The sequence below is a fragment of the Cervus elaphus genome, chromosome 15, assembly GCF_910594005.1.
Source record: "Cervus elaphus chromosome 15, mCerEla1.1, whole genome shotgun sequence".
Classification (NCBI taxonomy): domain Eukaryota; kingdom Metazoa; phylum Chordata; class Mammalia; order Artiodactyla; family Cervidae; genus Cervus; species Cervus elaphus.
Genome location: NC_057829.1, coordinates 41312628 through 41335294, shown reverse-complemented (window position 1 = coordinate 41335294; position 22667 = coordinate 41312628). Strand labels below are relative to the sequence as shown.

Sequence of the window (22667 nt, the reverse complement as noted above, 5' to 3'; positions counted from 1 at the left end):
TATCCCATCTCAAAGCATCAGCAGGACACCAGTTGCAGGACTCAGCCTGGGGCCTATCTATCTCCTCCATCAGAGCTGTAGGGAAACTGGTAACTGATCATTGTGGGGAAACTGGTAAACCAGCTCCCCAACAGCCCCCCCCCACACACACACACACACTCTTCTCTTGTGTCCATTCCCAAGCACTACCTCCCCTTCTCACAGCCACTAACCTAATTTTTTAAACCACTTTACACCCATTACAATGGCTAAAATGAAAATGACACCCCCAAATGTTGGCAAAGATATAGAACCGGAATCCTCACACATGACTGGTGAGTGTGTAGAACAGTCTTGGAGCACTGCTTGATAGTTTCTTACAAAGTTAAATATACACCTATCCCATAAACCAGCAATCTCCATAGGGATTTACCTCCCCAACTACAAAATAAAAACATATATCCACAACAAGACTTGTAAAACAATGCTTATAGCAGCTAGAAAATGGATAATGTAATACATTCATAAAATTGGTATATTCCACAGCAATAAACAGAATGACTACTGAGTCACGTGAAACTTGGGTGAATTTCAAAAATGATGTGTGAAAAAAAATTCACAAAGGAAATAAACTATATGATTTTTCTTATATGAAATTCAAGAACAGGTCAAACTAATCTATGGTGATAGAAATCAGAACAGTGATTTCCTGTCATTAGTGGGAACTAACTGGAGGTGGAGATGAGAAAAATTTTTAGAGTGATGGCAATGTTCTAAATCTTAATTGGGATATTGGTTACATGAATGTATATATTTTTTCTATATTTGGGAAGTGATCTTTTTAATACAGGGAATTTATATTCTTTAGAAGTTGGGGACATTTTTCTAATAATTCCATCAAGTAAAAATAAAGGAGAAAGTAAAACCAGGATTTCCCATTTAGGGGAATCACTATACCATATTGGTAAGATTGTTCCAGACAGTATGATCACAGTGTTATGTAAAAATCTGCCTGCAATGCAGGAGACTCAGGTTTGACCCCTGGATCAGGAAGATTCCCCTGGAGAAGGAAATGGCAACCTACTCTAGTATTCCTGCCTGGAACATCCCATGAACAGAGGAGCCTGGTGGGCTACGGTCCATGGGGTCACAAAAGGGTTGGACAAGACTGAGCAACTAAAGAACAACAAATGTAAATAAAGACAGTTCCTTAGCTTATCTCGTACCTGATTATGCAGACAATTTGCTGACCTGCTACCCTGCGCTTATCTGAGCATAGAGTGAAATGAATCAGAGAGAAGTACCAGGGTGGAGAGAGGAGGTGCCATTTGGCAGGAGTTGTCGGGGTGGAAGAGATCAGGCAAGAGTTTGTCCTCCCATGACAAGAAACTGTCATAAACTGTGTAAGAAGGCTTTGTTAGAAGTTACAGACCCTTCTCCACAGAATAAGGTTCTTTTGTATGTGTGCAGTCTCATACAATCATTTTTGTATATGGTTTTGGAGAGCATCACAAAACTCCTAAGGTTCATTTTCAGGGAAGCCAAGTTAAAAACAAAATAAGCCTGAATTTGAAAAAACAATTTCAATGAACCAAAACAATTTTATAAAACACACCTGTTCATTTTATCATGGATTTAGCTTTGTTCAAGCAATATGATTAACCTAGTACCACCAAGCATCCCCCAGACTTCCTGGTTAAGTACCGCTCCCTATTTCCTCATCGGTGACTACCATTCTCTGTGAGCTGCTGCTATAGTTGTAATGAGACAATGAATAGAATGTAATTGTAAAGTGTTGCTAAGTAAATTCAGTGAGGTACTCAAATCCTGGAAATGAACAATATGACTCTCTGCCTTCCCTGATAATGAGTTGAAACATGACCATGTTCCTATATTTTCAACGCCTCTTTATCAAAAGACATGGTCGTCTGGAACTTGTCTAAACATAGGCTTATATGAACTAAGCCACAGTCATGTATAGTTATAATCAAAGAAATCATGTCATGTCTACAGTTTATTAATGAACGAGTAAGAAAAAAAATTAAGTTTGTGACCATAGCAGAAAAGAATTCCTCAGGTCCATGTCTCAGTACTTAGGACAGTGCCTGGAATGGGGCAGAGACTAAACAGAGAGACTTAATCCTAATGAACTGCTGGATGTTGCCTCATTGCTAGATCATTTCTCTAGAAGGAAGAAAAGGAAAGACCAAAAACTAAACAAACAATAAACTTCACAGAATTTTCTTAGGGGGAAAAAAAGTTTTAATTAATATATTTAGCACAGTTCTCTTTATAAAACATACTTATTTTAATACCCTGAGCAAAAGCCCTGTCATTCATTTCCAAAGACAAATCATTTCAGTGCTCTTCCTTGAAGTGCCTGCATTTTCTTCCTCTGGTCTCAGAGAAGGGCATGGGATGCATGCTTCAAGTCGTCAAGATAAAAGTCCAGGAGGGAGAAGTCCTGTTGCAGTGGGTAGCTGTTTTCATCTAACACAAAGAGGCTCTGCACCTTCAGGACACAAGGTGCCCTGCTGCCCGCCAGCAAGGCATGGAGCAGGTCCGCGGCGACCATTCTGTAGGTGACATCAGAGGGAGGGGCTGAGGAAGAGGAAACACGAGAGCTCTTAGTGTCCCTTCTGAGGGAATGGACATGCTCACATTTAAAGCATTCACTGTTTCCCTTGGTTTCTTAAGTCCCAAAGTCACTGTAAATATCTCTATCCCTACTCTTTCTAGCCATAGGTTACTCTATAATGATGAGGTGCAACTCCTGCTGTTCTGAAGAGAAAGCACAGGTTCAGACTGATGGTGTTTCCTATTATGGCACAGCCACTGGCTTCATAAAACAATACAGGAAAGAACTGAGATTAATCTTTTCCTAAATTAAGCTTGAAACAAAAAGAGCATGTCCATATCAGAAAAGAACTCTTTATGTTTATCTAGTCTATAGCTCTTTTCATGGTTATATATACACATACCATTTGTATAACAGAACCCTGAGTCAGTTACTTAATGAATATCAAAATCTTTTTAAAATATTTATTTGTTTGTGCCAGGTCTTAGTTGTGGCAGGCAGGATCTTCGATCTTCACTGCAGGACCTTTAGTCGTGGCTGTGGGATCTAGTTCCCTGACCAGGGACCCTGTGCATTGGGACCGTGGAGTCTTAGCCCCTGGACCACCAGGGATCTTAAGACCACACGTCTTCCTGCCCCAAGATACAGATGGTGAGGATGAAGATGGAGGAAAATCCCTCTATCCCTGGGGGAGGGGCAGAAAACCATCTTGGATCAAGACCATCAGCAGTGCCCTGCTGCTGGGAGAGGGGTAGGACCACGCAAAGATACTCAACAAAGACACAAGGCGGAGCTTGGCTGCTATGGCAGGAGGGACAGAGTCTGTTAGAAAGCACCACATCCAAGAACCAGACACACAGAGAGCCTGTGTAAGACTACGGCTGGACGAGAATCAAAGAGAATCACTCCTGCCCCTCTCTCTAGGCTGGGATGCAAAAATGACAACCAACGGAGCCTGCGCAACCTGGTGAGGTATAAGAGTGTAAGAAACTCTCTGAGGCCCGGGTGCAGGGTGAAGGATTAAAGCTGACAGTGAAGCAGGAATATTCGGAGGAAACTCTCTGGAGAACCACTCCCCACCATGAGCATGCATAATGCTAGATAATTTGAAGCCAGTGGTGACCTGAAGGTAACCAGAGCAACGCAAATCCAACTCATGGTGTGACAAAATTTACTCTACTCTGCTCACCCCCACCCCCATTAAAAGTCGAAGAAAATAAGCATGCTCACTTTAGGTACAAATACTGTTCACCTCAGTCTGTATTGTTCTATATGCAATGTTCAACATTTAAGCAAAAATGAAAGCCAGAAAAAATAACCCACTATTAAGAGACAGAGCCATCATTAAACGAGATTAACTCATCTGCTTAAAGAATCTAAGATTAATGAGGAAAGGATGGAGTTTGAGCATCTGACAAATGGATCATCTTCATTTTGTTGTTAGCTACTGATGATCAGCCACTGTTGCTGTACCTATCATCAGAGCTGAGGTTCCTGAATATCCACATGACTGACACTGGACAGTCTTCATATGTTTATATAGTGTTGCACATTCATTTACTTGACTGTAAAAAACTAAGGTACTGGTGTTTTCCCTTACCAATTGGAAATTTAGAGTAAGAAGAGATTAGGTACCTACTTCTTTCTCTTCATGTGCTGAGACAGATGTAGAGCAAGTCTTACCTTCCAACTTATATAATCTTGTGGTTTTTTTTTTCATTGTATATATGAGAATTCTATTTATTTAAAAAAGTTTTTGTTTTATATTGGAGTATAGTTGATTTACAATGTTGTGCTAGTTTCTAGTGTCCAGCAAAGTGATTCAGTTAAACATATACATATGTCTATTCATTTTCAGATTCTTTTCCCACATAGGTTATTACAGCGTATTGAGTAGAATTTCCTGTGCTATATAGTCCTTGTTGATTACTTATTTTATATACAGTAGTCTATATAGTCTTGTGTTTCACTCAAGCTAAATTATCCTTCTGCTTATATACATAGGTTATTACAGCGTATTGAGTAGAATTTCCTGTGCTATATAGTTGGTCCTCGTTGATTACTTATTTTATATACAATAGTCTATATAGTCTTGTGTTTCACTCAAGCTAAATTATCCTTCTGCTTATATACTATCTGTATTCCTGATATGAATGGTTTCACAGAGGACAACCTCTTGATGGCATGTTGTTGACATCTTACCTATTACTCTGTTGAGCCAGTCAGGAGAAATGTTGAGAAGAATCTTCTCTATCAGCTTTGATCCTACATGGATGCAGACCTTACATTTTCCATCAACTATGGTCATTAAAGCTGGCCTACAAAACAGTAAACAGCTCAGGACCGTCAAAAAGATTTTCAATTAAAGAAATGTTTACATGTAATATAATTTCAAAAATCAGTTTTATAAAAAAAATATTTATTTATTTACTTATTTTGGCTGCACTGGGTCCTTGTTGCTGTGCAAAGGCTTTCTCTGGTTGCGGTGAGTAGGGGCTACTCTCTAGGTGTGCTGTGTGGGCTTCTCATTGCTATGGCTTCTCTTGTTTTGGAGCACAAACTCTAGTGCATGTTGGCTTCAGTAATTACCACACACAGGCTGAGTTGCCCCGAGGCATTTGGGATCTTCCCAGGCCAGGGATCAAACTGGTGTCCCTTGCAATGTGGATTCTTAACCACTGAACCACCAGGGAAGCCCAAATCACTGGGTTTTTCTGCAGAGTTAATTTTACTTCCTAAAACAACACTAGGATGTCCTGAAAAACCCTAGAAATGAAGGGCTTTTATTTTAAAGAATTTCAAGTGATAAATTAATAGATTTTATTTATTTCATAGTCATTTTAAATTTTCAGATACTAATATAAGAAGACATAATTTTACCCTATTGTGCAAATTACTTTTAGAGATAAAGATGATAATCACATATTTCACAATCACAAGTTATTTTTTTCCACTGGATTCTTTACCATAAAAAAAACTGTTCTGTATGTCACTAAATAAAGACAAAGGAGTAGACACAAACCATGATATACTCTAAAGAACAAACAATATGAACAAAATGACATGAGTAAAATTATTCTGTTTACTTTTAAAGAAAGGGATATACCCCTTTTTAAAACAAATTATTACAAAATAAACTGAACAGAATTTAGAAAGACTTACCAGTATAGGGGAATTCAGTGTAACCACTAAAACATGACTATTGATTTTCTCTCTAAAAACTTACTTCCCCCTTTATCCACATGATGATTCTAAGTCCTTTTCTCTTTTTATAATCTTTCTCCAGGGTATCTCACTTCTTCCATTCTCTTTTTTAAATTTGGATGTGCCATGTGGCACATGGCCCTTCAGTTCCCTGATGAGGGGCTGAACCTGCGTCCCCTGCATTGGAAGCACGAAGACTTAACCACGGAACCTCCAGGGAAGTCCCTCTTCCTCCATTCTTTATTTCAACAAATACATGCTCAAAACCTTGTACTATTCAGTGTATACACTGGGTATACACTAGTGAGTAAGAGACCTGCTTCCTTCACTCAAGGAACTTCAGAGTTTAGTGGTATAGAAAGACAATTAAGGTTTTCAATAACGGTGGCAAGATGCTTCAGTGGGGACAGAATAGGCTTTTCAACCAATTGTACAGGGACAACTGAATAAAAGGATGAAGTTGGACTCCTTCCTTATACCACATATAGAAATTAACTCAAAATAGACCATGAATCTACATGTAAGAGCTAACTATAAAATTCTTGGAAGAAAATATAGGAGTAGACCTCCATGATACTGGCTTAGGAAGGATACTTTTCTTAGATATGATACCAAAAGCTCATGCAACAAAAAAGAGAAACAAATAATAAAAACTGACAGCAAGGACATGGAGAAACTGCAACCCTCATTCACTGCTGGTAAAACCAAAATTGTGCAGCAGCTTCAGAAAACAGTTTGGCAGTTACTCAAAAGGAGTAAAAAGTTACCACATCAACCTAGCAATTCTACTCCTGAGTACATGCCCAAGAGAAATGAAAACATGGCCACACAAAAAGCTGTACATGAATGTTTGGAGCAGTTTTATTTATAATAGCCAAAAAGTAGGTACAATCCAAATGTTCATCAATTGATGAATGGATAGATAAAATGCGGTATATCCATATTGTTGTTGTTTAGTCGTCAAGTTGTGTCCAACTCTTTTGTGACCCCAAGGACTAAGCCCTCCAGGCTCCTCTGTCCATGAGATTTCCCAAGCAAGAATACTGGAGTGGGTTGCCATTTCCTTCTCCAGGGATCTTCCCAACTCAGGGATCAAACATGCATCTCCTGTATTGATAGGCAGGGACGCCCATATTATCTGGCATTAAAACAAAATGAAGCACTTGATATATGCTACAATATGGATGAACCTTGAAATGTTTTAAAAAAAAAGAAGCCAGTCATAAAAGACTGTACACTCTATGATTATTTATATGAAATGTCCAAAGCAAGTACATCTATAGAGCCAGAAAAACTAGTGGGTGCTCTAGGTTGGTGGGAAGGGAGAATGAGAAGTGGCTACTTTGGGGAAGGAAGAGGTGAAGGTGATCTAAAATTGATTGTGGTAACAGTTGCACAAGCCTGTGAATATACTAAAGCCTTGGAATTTGACATTTTAGATGGGTTACTTTGATGGACTGTGAATTATATCTCCATAATCAGGTTTTTTGGAAGACTATGCAAGTAAATGACTCCAGGTGCACACACAGGGCACTTCAACACAGAACAAAGGAGGTGACTAAAAAAAAGTCTCTCTGATGAAGGGCCTCTCTACTAAGACACAAACGAGTCAGCCTTGTGGAGTCAGGCAGGGAGAAAAGCAGGCGAGAAAGCCCTAAGGAGGAAAAAGTCAGAGTGCTAAAAACCTTATAGAAGGCCGGCCAGTATCAACCCAGAGATCAAGGCAAGGAGTGGAGCAGATGAGCGTGACGGGATATGCAGAGTGTGATGGGAAATTCTGGAAAGGTTCTAAAGGAATGGAGTGGTTACTCTGTTGGCTGTGGAGAATGGACTTGGTGGAGACAAGGGGAGGAGGGCACCTTGCACCTGAATCCAATCTTCTTTTTCAGACAAGCAATTTTCAAAGTAAGAGCAAAGTTCATTTACTTATTCATAACAAACATAAATATATGTAAAGAGAAACAAGGCTAATGGATTATGCTTCTATAAATTTTCTTATTTAAATTATTCTATGATAACATGCTGAACATATTTGCATTTGGTTTTTAGATATTGCAGTATTTAGATATAGAAAAGAGCACAAAACACTGATTGCTAATCTGCTATCCTTAATGTTTAGTGTGAAGATGAGAAAACTGAGGTGCAGAAAAGTTAAACATCTTACTAGCTTCCACAACTCAGGGGTTAGATCATATAATTAATTTTAACCTTTAAATTCCAATAATGTGTTAAGATGGGAAAATGAGTTTCTTATGAGCCATTCAGAACTTGGTTAAAAATTAAACCAAATAAAAGGTTTCTTTAGTATATCTGCTTAAAGACAATAAAGTCCCCCAATTACTGCTTTTTAAAAGTTCCTGTTATGATTACTGGGCAATTTTTGTTTTCATAAATAGCCATTTTTCCATCACTCAGGAGGAAAAAATTTATTCTCTTGGATTAGCTCCAGTTATTTTTCATTAGAAACACTTGATATATGTAACTTTCTGGTCATTTCTAGTCCAATAATAAACATTTCCCATCCAGCTGGCCTGCTTAGTTGCCTTACCTATAGTACATTTTCTTCATAGTAAATGGCAAGCAGCTAAAACATTGTTTGTAGATCTTGTTCTCATCTGTTTGTAGTTCCAATCCACATTTTGCACAGCCAGTGTATGTAATATTGGGAAGAGAAGAAAAAATACTCTTCAGAGAACTGCGAGCATTTAGAGCTATTTTCTGAACTGCTGTAATGGGAAACACTAGCTCTAAAATCTGGGCTTTGATTAGAATCACTCCTGTAAAAGATAAGCAAAAAGAAATATCATAAATTAGGAGGCCAAACCCAAATCTTTAATTTACAAACATGGTTAATTATATGGTTGATTCACAGTTATTTATAGTAAAGGACACTGAGGTCTTGTTGTTGGTCTTCTCTACCCTTTTGCTAGACAATCTTACTCACTTATGGCTTCAGAATTTACTCTAAGGTGTAAGGGGTCATCTGCCTGCAACTAAGAGTAAAGATCTACTTGGCTAACGTGGTTGAAAAGATGGATGTCTGTACCAGGGAGGGCCCCACAGGATCCTGCTCAGTTTCACTACCAGGGACTGACTGTGTGCTGTGCTGTGCCGAGTCCCTCAGTCATGTCTGACTCTTTGCAACCCCATGGATTGTAGCCCACCAGGCTCCTCTGTCCATGGGGATTCTCTAGGCAAGAACTCCCCATGGCAAATGGGTTGCCATGCCCTCCTCCAGGGGATCTTCTCAACCCAGGGATCGAACCCAGGTCTCCCGCATTGCAGGCGGATTCTTTACCACTTGAGCCACCAGGAAAGCCCAAGAATACTGGAGTAAGGGTAGTTCATCCCTTCTTCAGAGGATCTTCCCAACTCAGGAACAGAACTGGGGTCTCCTGCATTGCAGGTGGATTCTTTACCAGCTGAGCTACCAGGGAAGCCCACCAAGGATGGACTATAACAGCACAAAGTTTTCATATGGTTTCCCAACAGGAAGTGTATCTCCAGGTCTTGCAGAAATATTCCCAATCCCCAGCCTCATGCCCCAAATGAAGTGAGGATATATCCTTTGTGCTACTAATCATCAAAACTATAGCCACCTAATTTGTTGTTGTCTATATGGTGTTTATTTTTATTGTTAAATCTAATTCTAGGCCTCTAACCTCAGCAAGTAGATGTTTTATGAAAAAGATATGTAACAGGAATTTCCTGGTCCTGTGGTTAAGACTTTGCCTTGCTATGAGGAGGGTGCAGGTTTGATCCCTGGTTGAGAAGCTAGGATCCCACATGCCTTGTGGCCAAAAAAACCAAAGCAATATTGTAACAAATTCAATAAAGACTTAAAAAAAAAAAAAAGAAGATAACAGAGTTGACTCTTCTGTGACACCAACTTAAACATAGCCCCTCTACTGCCTATGGCATTCTTCTTGCAGTGACCATCTTCTTAAGCATGTGAGGCTTCAGAGGCGGGGACAGGAGGGACACATCAGTAGGAAACAGGTTTAGAAACATACACGGCACTGTAACACTACCCAAGATTTCACCAGTTAGTGTAAATCTAGTGTCTTCTGTGGCTACTTACTTCCATTTTTGAAAGTTGCATCAAATTTTTGTTTGATGATGTAAAAATCTGTAAATTTTCTATTATCTGTGTTTATTTTCCAGAAATATTATTAATTTTAATTAACTGTTAGTATTAAAACAGATAATGAATGACCCTGTGGGACCCTCCCAGCTACAATTCCTTTCTGTCCTCATTTCTTGTTTGTAAGAAATAGGCTTCATTCAGCCTCCTTGATCTTCCCTGAGTTCCAATTCAGTTACTAATCTGGGAAGGGAGGGAATGCAGAAATGAAGAAGGAGCAGTCAAGAAACAACAGTACACCAGTGGGGCAGGGTCCTTCTCAGAAAATATATATATAACAGTATCTTTGAGTTCTTCTGCAGGAACAAAGGCCCCCACCCAGGTGGAGGATGGTAACTTCAGGCTAAAAAGCACAAGATTCCTGGAACATTATCCTGTTACCTTACCACCAACCAATCTGAAGAAGTCACATCCTTTCACACCCCAAATATTGCCCATAAAGACTTCTCCCTGAAAACAATCAGGGACTTAGGATTTTTTGAGCGTGAGTTACTCATTCTCCTTGCTTGACCCTTCGATAAACCTTTTTCTGCTCCAAACTCTGACATTTCAGTTCATTAGGCCTCACTGTGTGTCCAGCACATGGACTTACATTTGGTTAAAGTTAATAATAAATGTTTCCATGTAGAAGCGGGTATATGGAGTTCTCTGAGAATAAATCTCTGTAATTCAATTAAAAAGTGGGGTTTTGTTTTTTAATTTTCTTGGCCATGACTGAGCTCTTAAACCTGTGAAGTCTGACACTAACTTGAAGTAGGTAGCATCAAAATTGAATTGAACTGTACAACACCCAGTTAGTGTTCACAGAGTTGGGAGAATTGGCTGTTGATGTGGAAAACAACAACAAACCATACATTTGATGTCAGAAGTGTTGTGTGTAAAAATAGCTGACACCTGAAACAACTAAAAACTAAACAAAATGTATGAAACAGCAATTCTCAGGACATTAGATATCAGGCAACAAAGGACAGTGATCCCTAAGAGATGAGAAGCAAAAGATGTAAGCCCAGTAACTGCCCCAGCTTATAGACAAGAGTTTGCTGGCTATAGTATTGGAAAGGAGACCCAGGCAGAGCCTGTGGTTTCCCTGAACTGACAGCAGACACAGCTTTGAGTCTGGAAGGCTAATAAAGCTAGAGATATCAGAGTTGGTTATTAGACAAGACAAAGGGGAACTCTGGAGAAAACTCTGGAGCACTGCAGAGGGTAACCCCCTTGAAGAATTCAACTGAGTACTGACCAATATATGTAACCAGAGGACAAGAAAAGAACCATCCAAAAGTATTGAACAATCGCTGAAGCTTGCAGAGAGATAGGAATAGTGTCTTCTCCCACCAGCTAGAGTGGAAAATCTCATAATCCATAAGGTACTGGGTAGAGAATTTAGAAGCCGTACTTAAAGGAAAATTCATGGCACTAAACTCCTACATTGGGAAAAAACATCTCAGTTACCTCTATTTACACCCTAAGAAATGTAAAAAAAAGAAAGAAAGAAACCCAAGAAAGCAGAAAAAAGGAAAAAAAAAAAAAGATCAGAGCAGAAATCAATGGACTAGAAAATAGAAAAATTAATGAATACAAAAGGTAGTTATATGAGCAGATTAATAAAACTGGTAAAACTCCAGCCAAAATGATCAGTTAAAAAAAAAAGAAGGCACAAATTAGCAATATTAGGTAATACCAGTATTACTACAAATTCTATATATATTAAAAGGGATAGTAAGAAAATATTATCACTTTATGCCAACAAACTTTTGTTGTTGTTGTGCCAACAACCTAGATGAAATGAACAAATTTCTTGAAAGATACAAACTATCAAAGCGTACTTAAGAAGAAACAAGTAGCTGGAACATCCCTGTATCTATTAAAAGAAATTGAATTTGAGGTTAAAACCTCCCAATAAAGAAAACTTCAGGCCCAGATAGGCCTGAAGGAGTTCTACCAAACATGTATGGGAGAAACAGATCATTAATCTGTTAGAAATTAGATTAGATTAGAAATTAGATCATTAATCTAATTCTAAATAAACTCGAGAAAAATGAAGACGAAAAACTATACACCAACTCATTCTGTGAGCATTGCTCTAACACCAAAACCAGAAAAAGATACAAGAAAACTGCAGACAAATATCCACCATGATATAGACATAAAAATTCTTGTTAACAGATATTAGCAGTAATTCTCTGGGCTTCCCAGGTGTCTCAGTGGTAAAGAATACGACTGCCAGTGCGGCAGACACAGGTTTGATCCCTGGGTTGGGAAGATCCCCTGGAGAAGGAAGTGGCAACCCACTCCAGTATTCTTGCCTGGGAAATCCCATGGACAGAGGAGCCTGGTGGGCTACAGTCCATGAGTTGCGAGGAATGGGACATGACTTGTCACTAAACAACAACAAGAACAACAAAAAGCAAGAATTCCCTGGTGGTCCAGTGATTAGAACCCAGCACTTTCACTGCTGGGGCACAGGTTCAGTCCCTGGTCAGGGAACTACCCTACAAGCTGGATGCAGCCCCCCCTCCAAAAAAGAAAAAAAGTTTTTTAAAGCTTGTTTTGATGTGGATTATTTTTAAAGTGTTTATTAAATTTGCTACAATATTGCTTCTGGTTTGCATCTTGTTTTTTTGGCCTCAAAGCATGTGGAATTTTAGCTCTCTGACCAGGGACTGAAGACAAGCTCCCTGCCTTAGAAAGGTGACCTCTTAACCACTGGACCACCAGTAAGTCCCCCAAAAGAAGAATTTTTACCCAGAATATAAAGAACTCTCAAAATTCAATAAAACAGTGAAGCCAACTTTTTTTTGGTAAGCAAAAGACTTCAATTGACACTTCATTAAAGAACATATATAGGTGGCAAATTAAGTACATAAAAGATGTTCAATATCACCAGCCAATAAATAAATGCAAGCTGAAATTATGATGACCCATTACTACACATCTATTAGAATGAACAAAATTAAGAAGAATGTCCATACCAAATGCTGAGGTGGGTGTGAAAAAACAGAACTCATACACTGCTGGTGGAAATGTAAAATGGTACAACTGCTTTGGAAAACAGGCAGTTTCCTTATTTTTTTTTTTTTAGCAGTTTCTTTAACTGTTAAAGTTAAACATAAGCCTACCATATAATCCAGCTATTGATTCAATTCTTGGGTATTTACTCATGAGAAAAGAAAGACTATGTCTGAATAATGCCTTGTACTTGAATGTTTATAGAAACTTTATAATAGCCAAGAACAGGAAACAACCCAGATAACTGAACAAATAAACAAAGCATGGTATATTTATATAATAGGATAAAGAATGACTTACTGATACACACAACCACATAGATACATCTCAAAGAAACTGATACATCTCAAAGAATTTGCTAAGTTAGAGATGCCAAACAAATGATTCCATATATATAAAAGCACAGAAAATTCAAACTAATCTCTAGTTACAGAAAGCAGATTGACTACTGGAAAGATCAGGGGCAGGGATGAGGGATAAAAAGAGATACAAAGAGGCAGGTGATGATTTCATGACTGTGGTGTTGCTTTCATGGGTTTCATGTCCATACTTACCAATGTGAATGTACACACTTTATTAAATAAGGGTTATCGCCTATATGAAAACTATATCCCAAAAATCCTGTTAAAAAATTTTTTTAATTTAACATTCTGAACCAATTTGAAAAGCACTAACTGAAATGTCCTAATAACTGCATATGACCCAACTCTTACATTTCTGTGGACGAACCAGAAGAGGGCAGAGCATGCTAGTAAAAAACCCCAAGAAATAGAGTTGAGACTCAGCATGTGATACCTTAGGAGTTTCAACTTAATTTATTTGGGATCAGATTCTTTTCATTAGAAAACTGTAAAAATAATCTTATTTCACTTAAAACAATTCTAGCATTTAATGAAATCTAGACCCTGATGCTGGGAGGGATTGGGGGCAGGAGGAGAAGGGGAGGACAGATGAGATGGCTCGATGGCATCACCGACTTGATGGACATGAGTTTGAGTAAACTCCGGGAGTTGGTGATGGACAGGGAGGCCTGGCATGCTGCGATTCATGGGGTCGCAAAGAGTCGGACATGACTGAGCAACTGAACTGAACTGAACTGAAAGCCACCTATAACAATTCAGAAAATTATTTATGCAAATGGGAGAATAAAGTTAAAATTCACTGTCAAGATCCAAAGTTCCTGAGCTATTTGTAATAACTCAACCTATAAAATCACCAAAAACAGTAATTTTTTTTCAAAAACAGTAACCTTATACAAATTCTGAGGAAAATTTTTCACCAAATTTTTCTTCATTAAAAAATTTAAATTAACTCAGCCATTAAAAAGAATTCATTTGAATCAGTTCTAATGAGATGGATGAAACTGGAGCCCATTATACAGAGTGAAGTAAGCCAGAAAGATAAAGACCAATGCAGTATACTAATGCATATATATGGAATTTAAAAAGATGGTTAACAATAATCCTATATGCAAAACAGAAAAAGAGACACAGATGTACAGAACAGACTTTTAGACTCTGTGGGAGGAGGCGAGGGTGGGGTGTTCAGAGAGAACAGCATTGAAACGAGTATACTATCAAGGGTGAAACAGATCACCAGCCCAGGTTGGATGCATGAGATGGGTGCTCAGGGTTGGTACACTGGGAAGACCCAGAGGGATGGGATGGAGAGGGAGGCGGGAGGGGGGGTTGAGATGGGGAACACATGTAAATCCATGGCTGATTTATGTCAATGTATGGCAAAAACCACTACAATATTATAAAGTAATTAGCCTCCAACTAATAAAAATAAATGGAAAAAAATTTTTAATTATATAACAATAAACCTGCAGATACATCTCATTTTTTTCAACCTTTATTTTCCCTCTAAATTTATTTGTTATAATAGCCATTGGAAAGCTTTCTATTAGTTTCCAAAACTGATAATCACTGACATTTACTCATTATTGGCATTTAGCAACCCTAACTATAGCTTTAAATGCTGTTTAATTTGTTATACCATCACCCAGGAGTTAGCATCTTTTAGCATCATTTCTGTAGTTAAGAAGCCAATGCAATATAGTGGAAAGTATTGGTATTTCCCACTAAACTTGTAGCAATTTATCTAGTTATTTATTTTTGCTATTTTACTCTCTTCATTTCAAAGTGTATAGCATACTAAACCTAAAACATACTCCTTCTACTACTTCACTCAAAAGAAATTAATTATATTTTTCCCATGGAAATTGTGTGAGTATGTATATAAAATTTATCAGGCATCCTTCCATGTGGTATGCTTCTGAGAATGAAATTTATACACACACTCACACACACACATATTCAAGGTCAGGAAGTATGTTATTACAATATACAAAGCAGTAAGTAAATTCCATAAATTCTATATCAATGTTAATTATTTTTTTTAAAATAGCTGTTTATTTATTTGACTGTACCGGGTCTTAGTTGTGGTATGTGGGATCTAGTTCCCTGAGGAGAGATCAAACCCGGGCCCAGTACAATGGAAGCATGGAATCTTAGCCACTAAACCACCAGGAAATTCCTCAATGTTAATTTTTAACAATCATTTATAGATGATAGTTTAGTAACTTGATAAAATGTTTATCTCAACAGTGATTCTGATTAGAGTTGCTATCCTATTTCTGGCTTATTAAATGATAAGCTACTTATAACTATATGCAAAAAATACTTTTAAGTAACCCTTAATAATTACAAATTAATCTCAAAGGATTATAGGCAGAAAGTCAGGAAGAGGTTAGTATCTACTTCAGCTACTTACAGACATCTCTATTTCACTTTTACATTCAGTTATACATTTTTCCTACAAATGGCAGCTTCTTTGCTTATATTAAAACTAGCAATGTCTTTTACAAATAAGATCTCACCTGAATGCTTTTCCTCTAGGTGTGTTGCTAAATCTGACATCTTCACAAAGGAGGGTATGTTTTTTTGAAATTTTGCTTTAAATGTAATTGCCCTTATATCATCATCAAACAGGCACTCACAGGATGACCATGGTGTTGTATGCAATTCTAGGTTCTCCAGGATGCAATTGCGCTGAACAAAAAGATACTTAAATTCCCAAATATAACCTTAAACAAAACAAACACAAAAAGTTACCAAAAGGAAATTATCTAGGATTAAAACCAGATTAAACAGACTGATCTGATTAAATCAGTTAAATACAACTTTTATCACATTAAGGAATTTGGATATAAAGAGGCAAAAAATGAATGTTGTATTAAGGCAATAAGAATGGTAGAGATAATTTGAACAAAATTTTTTCTAAAGATTACTTGGTCTCCTAAACACTCATAATTTATCATAACCAACTGTTTATTCAGAATAGCAAGCTCTTATTATCTATAGGAAAAGATTTTTTTTTAAATAATGACATAGAAATGGACACATGTTTACCATAACCAATATTACTCAATGATTTTTCAATACCTTAGTTTTCTTATTTAGCTAATTTTTTCGGAACAACAAAAAAAATTTAGATTCAGTTGCTCCTATTTTTAATTCTTTCAGTAACAGTTCTGAACCACAGCAGCACAGACTTTCTCGCTCAACAATCGGACTGTGCTGTGCTTAGTCACTCAGTTGTGTCCGACTCTCTGTGACCCCGTGGACTGCAGCCCACCAGGCTCCTCTGTCCAGAATACTGGAGTGGGTTGCCATGCACTTCTCTAGGAACAATCAGACTATATATTAATAAATTCAACTTTAAAACTATATTAAAACAAAAATAAGTTTCTTAGTACAAAGTCTTCTAATGACAATTGTCTTTTTTTTTTTTTTTTTTTTTTGACAATTGTCTTTTTATTTTCCCACATACTTCAGGTTATAAATCTAAATCAAACATCTCATCCACTTCCTCAGTTTCTCTGGACAGCTATTTTTTGGTGGGAAATTTTAAAACAAGTCAGTAAATCTGTATAGACAGAGCATCGTTAGAAAGAGCTAAAGCATGTATATTCCAAGTTGTTGCTTAAAACCAATCACTATTTTTTAATTTTTTTCCATTTATTTTTATTAGTTGGAGGCTAATTACTTTACAATATTGTAGTGGTTTTTGCCATACATTGACATGAATCAGCCATGGATTTACATGTGTTCTCCATCCCGATCCCCCCTCCCGCCTCCCTCCCCATCCCATCCCTCTGGGTCTTCCCAGTGCACCAGCCCTGAACACTTGTCTCATGCATCCAACCTGGGCTGGTGATCTGTTTCACCCTTGATGGTATACTTGTTTCAATGCTGTTGTCTCAATATCCCACCCTCGCCTTCTCCCACAGAGTCTAAAAGTCTGTTCTGTACATCTGTGTCTCTTTTTCTGTTTTGCATATAGGGTTATCGTTACCATCTTTTAAAATTCCATATATATGCGTTAGTATACTGTATTGGTCTTTATCTTTCTGGTTTACTTCACTCTGTATAATGGGCTCCAGTTTCATCCATCTCATTAGAACTGATTCAAATGAATTCTTTTTAATGGCTGAGTAATATTCCATTGTGTACATGTACCACAGCTTCCTTATCCATTCACCTGCTGATGGGCATCTAGGTTGCTTCCATGTCCTGGCAATTATAAACAGTGCTGCAATGAACATTGGGGTGCACGTGTCTCTTTCAGATCTGGTTTCCTCGGTGTGTATGCCCAGGAGTGGGACTGCTGGGTCATTAAGGAATCTCCAATCACTATTTTAAAACAATTTTCTTGTCTTATTATAGAATACATGCTTAGAAACCACAGGTAAGATAAGCAAAGAAATAAACGGCAGCTATAGTCAACACCTCAAAATAGTATTTTAGTGTCCATGCAGTTTTCTCAATTTGTTTGATTTTTACTTACTATGTCAAATGTATATTTTATATGTCATTAAGTATTATTCTACATTATTTTAAAATACTACATAATATGTCATTGCACAGGTACACCAAAATCTTAAAAATTATTAGTGCTATCCTCTCATGTTTCTTATTTTTCACTGTTATAAATCTAGTACTATGGTAAACTATTTTTAGCTACATCTTAATGCATAGTCATGATAAATTCCTATTAAGTGTCATTGTTAGGCCAAAGGTATCCCAAATTCTAAGGCTTTCATACGTACTGTCAACTGTCCTCAAGAAATGTTGTTCCCCTGAAACTAATACATTATAAGTCAATGATGGGCTTCCCTGGTGGCTCAGATGGTAAAGAATCTGCCTGCAATGTGGGAGATCTGGGTTCCATCTCTTGGTTGGGAAAATCCCCTGGAGGCGGGCATGGCAACCCACTCCAGTATTCTTGCCTGAAAAATCTCAAGGACGGAGGAGCCTGGCGGGTAGTCCACGGGGTTGCAAAGAGCTGGACATGACTGAGCAACTACACACACACACGCGTCAATTATACTTCAATTAGAAAAAGAGGGGAAAAAAGGGTTGCCAGTTTACATCTTCTATAGTCTACAAGAGTGGTTATTTCCCCATATCTTCTCTACTGATTTCATAGGACAAAAATCAGTTGTTATTATTTTATTTGTCTGCCTTCCATTGCTAGTAAGAATAATTTTTTTCATACATTTATTGGCCACTTTAATTTCTTCTTTGAGGACCTGCCTGTTCACATCTATTGCTCATTTATTCTCACAAGTATTTGACTTTAGATTATGCTATTAATTTCTGACAAAATACAATTCCTTTTCTGGTTTTTCACTTGCATTTTAATTTTGCATATGGTGATTTTCATGTATGGTAGTTTTTGTTACAGCATTTTATTTAACTTACTAACCTTTGGGTTCCAAATGAGTTCACTTATATTTTCTTCTAGTACTTTCTGTTCCTTTTAAAAAGTATTTGAATTTCTAATGCATCCAGCATTTATTTTGGCACAAATATGAAGCATAAGTTTAATTTTTATTTCTTCTCAAATTATTAGATAGATATTTCAAATATATCTACTAATTTTTAAAGAAAAAATTTGCTTTAATTTTTAAATTATAAAATAAAATGTACTTTTTATAAAATATTTAGGCAGTAAAAGAAAGGTAATAGGCAAAGTAAGATTGTCTGTGTTTCAATAAAATGGATAATGGGTACTTTAGTTCATTGTATTATTCTGTCTGTATGTTTGAAGTTTCATTGTACTAAAAGGTTTAAAGAATAAATGCAAATTCCATACATGCATAAAATTCAAAATAAAGATATAAAAAAATAAAAACCACATAATACTACTAGAGATGGCTAGCATTTTAGTACCTGTATTTCCAGATTTTTTAAAGTGTATATACATACTTATATATCCACTTTTATTAAAATGAGATCCTATTATACATGAAGTTTTATAATCTACTTTTTTTAAACTAAATATTATATCTATACATCTATCCAGGCTAGTGAACATACATATCTTTGATAGTGAATTTGTGTGTCCACCAGACCACAAATGACCCCCTTAACTATTCCCTCACCCACTGAAATAAGCTTACATATTCCAACTGGTACTTTGTTTTTTTACCTTTTAGTACAGCATGAGGGACCTTAGTTCCCATGCCTCCTGCAGTAGAGGTGCAGAGTCCTAACCACTGGACCGCCAGGGAATGCCCCAACTGGTACTTTTTGACCCTGTCTTACAGGCCACAGTGGACTGAATCAAATTCAAACTAAGCAATCAGATTCTCTTTACTGGGAATTTAGAAATGGGACTGGTCTCTTAAAAGGAAAAGTAAAACAGGAGCTACAGAGTAACAATGTGCTATCCATAATGTTGAGAAGCAGAGAAAGTCTAGAGAAAGTCTCTACTAAGTAAATAAAGCAAACCCATGGAGATGTTGCCTGGACCCAGAAAGCTTTTCTGTTCCTAGTTCCAAGTCCCCCTGAAACCCATCACTCTTGCCCTATTTACTAGGGGTATACTCCTGTACACTTCCAGTATAGTCCCCTTAATCATTTAAGTTAACCATGACGGAGTTCCAGTGTGGAATTCGAGCCTTCAGTGCCCAAGTTTAAACACAATTTCTCAGTACAGCCAACGGACTGCACAACCTTCATGTGCAAGCATTTTTACCTGTGTGACTTTTTTCTTATTATTTGAAACAAGCTATTTCCTCCTCGAACTTGCTTCTTTATTCCTTAAAGACAGTGGGAATTTTAAATGGCTGCCTGATCTATATTTTATTCTTCAATCATTTATAAAGAAAGTACCTACTAGCGCAGGCAGTGCTGTGTGATGAGGATACAATGGTGAACAGGCTAATCAGGGTGCTCTTAGTCACAAACTTTACAACCTACTGAGAAATTTAGTTAATTATCAAGCAAGCAAATCAGCTGGATCATCTGTTTGTGTTAGGTGGCACAACTGCAACACACAGAGTGACGCGATAGGGAGTGATTATGTATATTCATGTGTGAGGCCTCTCTGGGGAAATGAAGTTGGACAGCCATCTGTGTGGGAGCGCTGGAGGAAAAAGCACTCTAGGCAGGGGAATACATAAATTCAAGATCCCAAAGCAGGAAAAAGTTTGGCGTGTTCAAGAAACAGAAAGGAGTCAAATGCGGGTTAAGCTAGTAAGTCTGAGGGAGACTGAGCAATACCAAGACAATTTGTGATACAATTCTATACACTTCAATCAGGAATTAAGGGTGTGAAGGAATAGCAAACCTCCATGCATATGTAACTGTGATTTTGCATGAAGCATAATCACAAAGGTTGGGATCACTTGTATTATTCTGTGCTTAATTAGTAATGTCATGAGTGTACTTTATTGTAATCTGTTATATTTTTTAAAATATTAGACTTCTACTAAATGATTTCAGGAGAATATTGCATTGGAAAGGCACTTAGTTCTGAATAGCTTATTTTATGCATACCAAATTATTACCAAGAAGTGTAATTTATGTCCCTAGCCCACCCTCATGAGGACTTTAACTGTAAACAATGCTTGCTGCATATCAGGCATACCAAATTCCTACTAGCAACACATATTTTTAAAAAAACTGGGAATTAATTTCTTATTATTTTTCTCCAAAACATTAACTCTTTTGTCTCTAGTATTCAATAATTACTGCTTGACAATCACTTCTAATTATATCACCTAAATGTGAGTTTGTTACCCTTGGGAACAAGGAAAACAAGGGCCCAGTACACACACAATAATATAGAGAATGCCTCAAGAAATACTAAATGAATAGACAGAATACTAACAATTTGTGAAAGGAGAATCACTTACTTAAATGATTCTTCAAAATTGGATCTTTGAGGTATTAAGGCAGATATTAAAACTTGAAATATAAATAAATATGCTGAAGAAATGAACAAAGAAACTACACCTTAATTCATGGATTTATAAATTTTCAACATTAACCTAAATATCCAAGAATTATCTAGAGAAAATATACTTCCTCTTCTATTGACCAAATAACTATCAGCTTTAAAGGAATATTCATATTAAGCATGGAGCAATCTGCTTTGCTACAGCTCCACTATAATTGGAATGCCACCTTTGATCTACATTCTGCTCAGCACGCAGCTGACTCATGTTCCTGACCATGACATAGTGGTCAATAATGATGGTTTGTATATCATTGACACATGTTTTTCAGATTTCTCAACCAAACAAATATTTGCCACTGTTTGATCTTAACATGAAAGCCAAAATTCAGACTTATCTCAAATCCTAGTTATGGGCTATTAATGATTAAGAGAGGCAACGTGATAGATCCTATCCTTAGATAATTATTTTGAAATAGAAGTTTGCAAAGGCATATTAACTCTTCCAGGTAAAAAAAGAATGGATCACATACCTAATCAACCTCTGAATTAGTTTAACAGAGTAAAATAACTCAGAAGCTACTAATTAAACTGTCTCTGATTGTTACAACTAAAGGATCTAATATCAAAATGAAGATGTTACACTATTTTATATTGAAACATCAATTCAGTTCAGTTCAGTCGCTCAGTCATGTCTGACTCTTTGCGACCCCATGGACTGCAGCATGCCAGGCCTCCCTGTCCATCACCAACTCCCAGAGTTTACTCAAACTCATTTCCATTGAGTCAGTGATGCCATCCAACCATCTCATTCTCTGTCGTCCCCTTCTCCTCCCACCTTCAATCTTTCCCAACATCAGGGTCTTTTCCAATGAGTCAGTTCTTCGCATTAGGTGGCCAAAGTATTGGAGTTTCAGCTTCAACCGCAGTCCTTCCAGTGAATATTCAGGACTGATTTCCCTTAGGATGGACTGGTTGGATCTCCTTCCAGTCCAAGGGATTCTCAAGAGTCTTCTCCAAAAGCATCAATTCTTTGGCTCTCACCTTTCTTTATAGTCCAACTCTCACATCCATACATGACTACTGGAAAAAAGAGAGCTTTGACTAGGCAGACCTTTGTTGGCAAAGTAATGGCTATGCTTTTTAATATGCTGTCTAGGTTGGTCATAACTTTTCTTCCAAGGAGCAAGCATCTTTTAATTTAATGGCTGCAATCACCATCTGCAGTGATTTTGGAGCCCAAAAAAACAGTCACTGTTTCCACTGTTTCCCCATCTATTTGCCATGAAGTGATGGGACCAGATGCCATGATCTTAGTTTTCTGAATGTTGAGTTTTAAGCCAACTTTTTCACTCTCCTCTTTCACTTTCATCAAGAGGCTCTTTAGTTCTTCACTTTCTGCCATAAGGGTTGTGTCATCTGCATATCTGAGGTTACTGATATTTCTCTTGGCAATCTTGATTCCAGCTTGTGCTTCCTCCAGCCCAGCATTTTTCATGATGT

General features: G+C 37.3%; 1 protein-coding gene across 9 annotated transcripts in view; it reads right to left on the bottom strand.

Annotated features, from left to right (window-relative positions):
* Positions 1-1982: 1982 nt before the first annotated feature.
* SHLD2 (shieldin complex subunit 2) overlaps positions 1983-22667 on the bottom strand; it is a 110729-nt gene continuing 90044 nt past the window's right edge. For 6 of the 9 annotated variants that reach the window (XM_043924833.1, XM_043924834.1, XM_043924832.1 and 3 more), the window contains 4 exons: positions 15796-16002; positions 8310-8538; positions 4760-4875; positions 1983-2580 (listed from right to left, as the gene is read on the bottom strand). In XM_043924833.1, the coding sequence (XP_043780768.1) occupies positions 2381-2580; positions 4760-4875; positions 8310-8538; positions 15796-16002 (752 nt within the window). In that variant the 3' untranslated portion in view covers positions 1983-2380. The remainder of the gene's footprint in view (positions 2581-4759; positions 4876-8309; positions 8539-15795; positions 16003-22667) is intronic. The other 3 variants (XM_043924838.1, XM_043924839.1, XM_043924840.1) reach the window with 3 other exon arrangements.